This window comes from Callithrix jacchus, chromosome 5 (assembly GCF_049354715.1).
Source record: "Callithrix jacchus isolate 240 chromosome 5, calJac240_pri, whole genome shotgun sequence".
In the NCBI taxonomy this organism is placed as follows: Eukaryota; Metazoa; Chordata; class Mammalia; order Primates; family Cebidae; genus Callithrix; species Callithrix jacchus.
The window spans coordinates 93,981,191-93,989,306 of record NC_133506.1 but is presented as its reverse complement, the minus strand read 5'-3'; the positions used below and the strand labels follow the sequence as shown (position 1 = coordinate 93,989,306).

General features: G+C 43.8%; 1 protein-coding gene across 3 annotated transcripts in view; it reads right to left on the bottom strand.

The window, feature by feature from the left end:
* Positions 1 to 1,625: 1,625 nt before the first annotated feature.
* YPEL2 (yippee like 2) overlaps positions 1,626 to 8,116 on the bottom strand; it is a 65,550-nt gene continuing 59,059 nt past the window's right edge. For all 3 annotated transcript variants that reach the window (XM_002748168.7, XM_035300663.3, XM_035300664.3), the window contains exon 5: positions 1,626 to 6,366. In XM_002748168.7, coding sequence (XP_002748214.1) covers positions 6,277 to 6,366 — 90 coding nt within the window. In that variant the 3' untranslated portion in view covers positions 1,626 to 6,276. The remainder of the gene's footprint in view (positions 6,367 to 8,116) is intronic.

The window sequence follows — 8,116 nt, the reverse complement described above, 5'->3', positions numbered from 1 at the left end:
AATTTCATTATCTACAAAATGGGGATAGTGTCCTCTCCCCTCCCTTTCTCCCAGCAGAGAAATAAGAGCTTGAAAGAATGAGGACCCACAGCTGGCTTGAGATTGGTCATCTCATGCACATTCTTTTTTCTCTCTTCATTCTGTGCAAAAGGCAAACCAGAATGAAATGGTAACAGGCACATCCACTGAAGCAAAACAGGTCATAGCAAGAAGATAATATACTGACTGAAGGACAAATAAAAGTCAACTGTAGCTGGGCCCAGAACGGGAAGGTGAAAATATCTGGGAAGGAGAAAAGGTATGTCCCTTTTTACAGAACAGGCTTTTTTTTTTTTTTTTTTTTAAAGACAGGGTCTCACTGTCTTTAAAACAGGCTGGAGTCTGGTAGCACGATCAAGACTCACTGCAGCCTCAATTTTCTGGGCTCAAGTGATCCTCCCACCTCAGCCTCGCAAGTAGCTGGACTGCAGACGTGTGCCACCATGCCTGGCTGCTTTTACTTTTTATACAGATGGGGTCTCACTCTGTTGCCCAGGCTGGTCTTGAACTCCTGGACTCAAGCCATCCTTCTGCCTTGGCCTGCTAAAATGCTGGGATTATGAGCCACAGTGCCTGACCATTAAAAAATAAAGTAAAATAAAATGATAATGATGATGCTGAGACAAAATTGTTTAACTTATGTTAAATGAAGGCACCAGCTCACAAAATTTACTTACAATGACTGGATATACAAGACCATGTGTACATATGAATCAAACCGGAGGAAGAGTACTTGGTAAACAAAAGCAGCTTATTTATTAGGATGATAGAATTGCCTTGCCCAGTGCCTGGAATCAAACACATTTAATAAATGTGTTGAAAAAAGTGATAAAATTTGATATGCCATGTTGTAACTTGTGAATACTGGTCTCTGTTAGCCAATCATTCAGAGATGATACCATCCCCTTTTGACATAAATTTCGTTCTTTTACTTCTTTTTTTCCCTTTACTTCATGTAATATTTGTTTTGTTTTGTTTTGAGACGGAGCTTCGCTCTTATTACCCAGGCTGGAGTGCAATGGCGCAATCTCGGCTCACTGCAACCTCCACCTCCTGGGTTCAGGCAATTCTCCTGCCTCAGCCTCCTGAGTAGCTGGGATTACAGACACGCGCCACTGTGCCCAGCTAATTTTTTGTATTTGTAGTAGAGACGGGGTTTCACCATGTTGACCAGGATGGTCTCGATCTCTTGACCTCATTATCCACCCGCCTCGGCCTCCCAAAGTGCTGGGATTACAGGCATGAGCCACCGCGCCTGGCCTTACTTTATGCAATATTATTTCCAAAGAAATTGGTGTCATCAGAAAAATTTGCAGAGTCCATGAACATGTGCTTAGTACTTAGAGAACTGGATAAAGGTCACTCATGCATTTGATATGTAAAGCCAGGAGAAGCATTTGCAGATAAGCAGGAGACCTGTTGTTTATTCATTAGTTGGCTGACTGTCCTTGGGAAAAACAACCCTTTAGGGGTTAGTCAACAGATCTGTGACCGGTTTAGATCCTGCAGGTCTTTAAGTACTTTAAATGTGAAAGGTCAAGATCAAACACACTGGGTCAAGGAAGACAGATGAGCTCTTCAAAGAGTTAATATTTGAAAACTTTTATTTTCTGAAATGAGCACCAACACAGATTGGAAATATGACGGAACAATGCACTCTTCTCTAATACTGAATCACTATGTACAAATACAGGAAAAGGTGAAGACAAAGTATTTGAAAACAATTACCTTTGTTATAGAAGCAAAGTGACCTGAAAAATGCCACCAAAGAAAACAAAAACCCAAACCCAATGAATACAGTTTGTAAACACAAGCATAAACAGACAGATTCTGTATTGATAGTCTCTGCAGGTTGGGAAAAGGGAACCAACTCCCAGTTTCACCGAAATGTTATACGAAAACATATGGGCAGATAGAATTTGGTAACATAAGAATAGCTTTCAGAGTTTCTTCTTGGCTTTACCTTTTACTGCCAGATTTCATAACTATTTTAATTTTAAAAAATTAAATATCTCTTTCCTCTATCTAGACAACTAGCATGTTATCTCATTTGAGGCAGATTCCTTTAAAATATGTAAGTTGATTGCATTCAAGATTTGATTTCTCAGCCTCTTACTGAACCTGAGGCAATTTGACCTTAAAAAAAAAAAAAAAAAGCTGTTTACCACTAAGATATGTGTATTATTTTATTAATGTTCTTTTAATCCAAACCAGTTAATGTCTAACATGATGTGGCTTCTAAAACAGCTGGAGCCCAGCGATATGTGATTAATACACTCTCGTCTCAGAAGCACAGATGTGACTCTGCTCCATCTTCACAAGCAACAGATTTCCTTTCCGGTCTGTAAACGCGGAGCACACAGAGCGAGAAAAAGGAGCAAACCTGCAACAGCTCCACGCTCAGGAAACAAAGTTCTCGTGGGTTCTGCTGTCAGTCCACTCGGCAACAGAAACAACCAGAGAGAAAGAGAAGAAAAACTTTATGCGCCCAAGGTGTAAACTGTAGTTATAGTGTCCCCACTCAAGAAGAAAACAAGAGGCAAAAGATTTTCGATAAAAATTGAAAGTGCTTTTTAAACACGCACGCGCACACACACACACCCACAATTAAAAACATGATTCCGAGTTGTTGAAAAATTCTTCCAACAGGAAGAATCACTGTAAGTTGTTACTACTAAATTAACTTGGTTTCATTTATTTTCTTTTCTAGCCAATACTAGTGCAAGAAAATATTTCAGTTCTCAACCTGGTTAATGTACTGCAGAGTCTGTTCCACTGTGGAAAAAATGCAGAGAGGCATTGCTTTAAAGCCTTGATCCAGATGAAAGTGATAGAGACCTTTTAAAAAACCCCAAACGTGTATTGGTGATCACTGTTTCCCTTAAAATATACTTTAAGAAATGCAAAAGAAACCATAGAATTTAAAATGAAAATAAAAAGTGCTCTCAGGGGATCTGAGAAAACAGCACCAAATATATTATTTAAAAAATTAAATATTATTTACAAAAGTATATTTTACAAGCAACTGTTTTTTTATATATATCCATTTGAAAATCTCTTTATAAAGGGGTCAACTCTTTTGCACACACTGATCCATCAGTAAAAATGCACTCTAGCCTATCCTCATGAACTCAGGAAAAACTCAGTCAGGTCCAGCTGACAACTTCTGGGTATCGAGTTTGGCTGTATTTGATTAATGTCAAATCAACCCATTGGCAGCCTGAGACTAATGTCCCAGGTCCCAAGGGGTCTGGGTCTACTCCAGGGTAGCCAAGGTCATATGACCTAGGGTGGCACAGGGGAGATGGAGCTAGTCTGCCAGCTGGACTTCAGTTCAAAACGAAGGCAGCTGCTGGCTGAGGTATAGAACTTCATGCCTTTTCCTTTCTCACATCTGCTTACCCTGTCTCTACTCCCCACACCCCACACCCCACACCCCACAGCCAAACTTTACCAACTCCAATTCCCCCAACCCACCTGGGGTGAATGAATGAAGTCTTTGGTTATGCTCTAAGTCAATAATTTGGTGAGGAAATTAAAGAATGAACTGATGGGAGGCCATAAGTTAATTTAGCATCTCCATAGCTCAGCTGTGGCCTCTTCAATGCTGCTAAATGTTAAACAGACAAGCCGTGAATGGAGCTAATGTTGTAAGAAGCACTTCTGGTTTCACTGACACAAAGGGAAAGCCTAATGAGTTTTATTTTCCCCTGTAGTTATGGAAAAACCAGCACTCAGATCTCTCACAGCAAGTATGGCGCCTTGCACCCACTGGAGGCTCAATGGATAATCATTGAAAAAAAAAAAAAACAAACAAAACCAAAAAAAACAGAACCAGGGTTTGACTGGAGCCTGCTCTGATCCATGCAACAGTCAAAGGCCTCAACCCCAAGGAAGAACAGTGGCACACTGGTCTTCTCTGACCCTTGGAAATTCGAGGGCACACTATGTCCAGTTTATGTCACCCATTCCATTTTTCGTTTGAAAGACAAAAACACCTACCCAGGTTTAACCCCCATTTTCTTCTTATGGAAAGCACTATCAGGACAATCCCTGAGCAAAGGGTGTAATGAAAATCCATAAAGGAAGAAAGACTATTTCCTTGAGGAAAGGAAGGGAGAGAGGAGGGGAAATCCATGGCTTCTGTGCCGGGAAGCCAGCTTAGGAATGTGAAAGTTGAAAAATGATTTCATTGAGAACTTGGGCCTCTGAGCCAGAAAAACTGTTCTTCTGGGAGCAGAAATTAAGCACTTCTTCTGAACCTCAGTCTACCTTGCAGTAATGTGGGGAGAACAACTTGATCTCCCAGGCTACAAAAGCACTGGAAAGATCTGGAAAAGAGCCTTGGGGAGCAAAACTGGATTTCTAAGACTCCATTTATTTTACAGGGGCTCTCCCAAGAATCCTGGCACTATCCTGCTTTCTGTCAGTCCTGCCATCTGCCCCTGGCAGGGCAAGCCCACACCTGTCTTGGGTCTCCCATTCCACCAGCAGCACGTGGAGACACACAAAAAAGCATTTCCACCAAGGACGCACTCCGAATGGAAGCTGGTTCTGCTGCAGATGCGGTTCTGAAAAACTCCTGGGCTGTGGGCTGCTTTAATCTCAGTTCATCAACTTACAGATTGTCCCCATGAACTCATTCTTTTGTGAGACTTTCAGGGTGAATTTTCCGAGAGGGTCAGCCTACGTGGAGAAGCAGATGCTGAGAATTACCTAACATGCGCATGTATCTTAACAGTAATATTTTCGGTCTAAGAAATGAAATTCAGTTAAGTGAGTTTCAGTCATATACTGTGTACTGGCTGAACTGCTGCAGAACAGACTTCACAGTGTTGATTAAATGTAACACACTCCTCTTTCTCTTATGGGCCTTACAGGGATGTGTTCTTCCCTAATGGAAGGATGTTTGGATGTGGGGAGGAGGGTGCTATTAGAATTTGGAACTCCTCCCTGCTGCTGGACCACACTAACAGATTTCTCTCCATGCAAGACATTCTAGCCTAAGTTGGGCACTTAGGGGCATGAGGAATCTACCAGGCAGGTTATCACTAAACTCAGAGCCTTGGGCCCGTGCTTCCTATAGTCTACAGTAACGGGACTGCAGAAAAACACCTGAAACTCTATGAACAAGAAACTGTCCACCCCACAGAAGCCAAAGAGGAAAGATGCACAGAGCCTGAATTGGTTCAAACCTAAACCCTTCCTGGGATTACCCCTACCCAGTCCCCTCCCGCACCACACTCCTCTTAGGAGGGGTCAGAAGGAAAGGCAGTCAGAATTGCTACCTGATCCTAATTTGTATTTCTCTGGCTCAACACCTGAGCCATTTCTTCAGGAGCTCCCAAGCCGCAGCCCACTTTGTGCCCTGCTCTCCTCAATTACTCACTTTACTCAGTTGCTGGTCAAAGCCTTTGGGATATTCAGATGTTAAGCCCCTTGCAAATGGCAGTCCCCTCACACCTTACCCCTGGTGACTAAAGAGGCAAAGATGATGATGGCCCAGAGGCTGAATGAGGCATGAGAGTCATCACACTCACCTGGCCATTGCCCAAGTCACTCGCTGCTGCCAGGACACAGCCCCACTCAGCCCAGGGGAACCAGGCCCTTGCCCCGCCAACCAGAATCAGGGCCACATCTTGTGCTCATTTCCTAGCCTGGCACATTTGGTGTCAGGAACAGAAGCTTCTGGTCAGACAGAATGCAGTCATGAGGTATTTTTTTTTCCTCTTTGTCCTTTTAGACAAGTCAATTATTTCAAGCCTAAGTTATTAGGTCTCCAGGAGCAGCATGATTTTGTTCCTACCTCCACCCTTCCACCCCTTCCCCCCGCCAGGACCCTTAGAGTTTCCCCTTTCCCTCTTCCTCACGCCCCCGTGCCACGGCTCTCCTGACAAGAGGCCATCAGGCAGCTCTCACATGGGCCCTGGGGCCCTCACCGAGGTGGGCTGCCGCCATGTGGTCAAGGATCTGTTCCTTTTGTTGTTTTGTTTTCAGCCAAAACTAGAACAGAGAGAGAAGCCAGGATCAACTCACAAACAGATACAAAGCAAAGAGACAGAGAGACAGCGATTTAGAGGCCAGTCACCAGAAAGATGGCGTCAGGGTGGGAGGATGCCCCGGATGGCAAGGCCCCTAAACGGATGGAACCAAGTGTCAGTCACTCTCTCACGCTTGGGAAGAATGTTTGGTTGAATGGCGTTCACGTGGACACTGGGTTGGGTAGATGTTGTCCAATCAGTCCCAGCCATTGTCCTTGATCATGTGAGCTAGTTCAATGATGTATTTGCCTTCTTTATATTTCTGGCTGCTTTCAAAAGCATGTTCCTAGGAAATACAGAGGAAGAAAAGAGATGCTGAATGACTAAAGACAAGAAAATGACTTATTTATTTTTTTTTTTTTGAGACAGAGAGTCTCACTCTGTCACACAGACTGGAGTATAATGATGCAGTCTCAGCTCACTGCAACCTCCACTTCACAGGTTTGAGCATAGAATCTCTTGCCTCAGCCTCCAAAGTAGCTGGGATTACAGGCACCTGCCACCATGCCAGGCTAATTTTTGTATTTTTAGTAGAGATGGGGTTTCACCATGTTGGCCAGGATAGTCTCGAACTCCTGAGCTAAGGTGATCCACCTGCCTTGGCCTCCCAACATTCTGGGATTACAGGTGTGAGCCACTGCACTCGGTCAAGAAAATAACTTTTGTAGCAGAGCAGCAGGGGCAGATGACAGGTATCAGGGTCACCGCAGTCTGGTCCCAGCTTCACCTCGACTCCGTGAGATGGTTCCTGCCCATCAAGCACTTCATGTCCCCCTCGCTTAGCTACAGAACTGAGGCAACACCAAGACTTTCTCAATATTACAACAGAATTTTCCAGGAGCTTCACTCATTTAAGTCTTTACGATGTCACCCTGTTTTGCAAAGACAGGTCTTCCCTAACTACACTACTTAAAATCCCAACTTCCATTCCAGCACTCCCGTTCGTTATTCTGCCCTGACCCCTGCTTCAGTTTTCCCCACTGTACTTGTCACTTCTGAACATACAGTATAATGTGCATTTCTACTTTATGTAACCTCTGTCTCCCGTGACTACAATACAAACTTCATGGAGCACAGAGATGTTCATGTTTAGTTCACTGCTGTACCTTAGAAGACTGCCTGGCACATAACAGAATTTCAATACATCACTGCTGAGTGAATTGGGACATTTACATATTTATATATATATATATAAATCTTAGCAGACCTTGGTTTCTGGTGCTAATGGAAGTCTGCCCTGTGGATAGATCCATAAAGTTTCAGTGTCATTCCTGCTAGTTTCTAAGAACACAGGAAAGCCTGGTTCTAATTTTAAATTGTACCTGTTAGGGAGAGGAACAAAATACTGAGAGGCCAGACAGGTCTCCTTTGCAATCAGGTTTCTTACTGTTTCTATGTCAGATATGTGGAGACAGAAGCTGTGTAAACTCCAGGCTGGAGAACCTGGCAGCCCCTAAGCCCACCTAATTGCCAGGGCCGCAGAGGGAGAACTTCATACTAACCACCTGGCAGATTCCTTTTCTAAACCCACAGCCCTGTGCGCTTTCCCAGCTAATCAACCCCACCGAAAGAAGTCCTGCAGAGGCAGAGAATAAAGGGCACTTTTGTTCGCAGAGACAGACATGTAAGAACTTCTTGGTGTATTCTCTGAAAAACACTGGTCACCTGTGTCTCAGCTCCATATGCACAAGCAGTGGACATCAGCCTTTCTCCCGGAGCCCCCAGAATTAGTAAGGAACTGAGGTGTCCCCTTGGAGGGCTCTGGGTCACAGCTGTATAAACTGTGTCTTCTGTTCTAGAGTTCAGGGGCTTTGAGTTTCAGAACAAGAGCTCAGGCACCCCACAGCAGCCATTTCCCTGACACTTCATTATTCCCTGTCTTGGCGCACACACACACGCACATGCGTATATCAACAGAGCAATGTGTTTTGGGAATAAGATCTGTTGTTCCACAGTAATAGTAATAGTGTTTGGGGGGTGGGGAGGAAGAAGCAGAAAGCAAAACTAAGAAAATGAGATTCCTATTATGAAAAAAA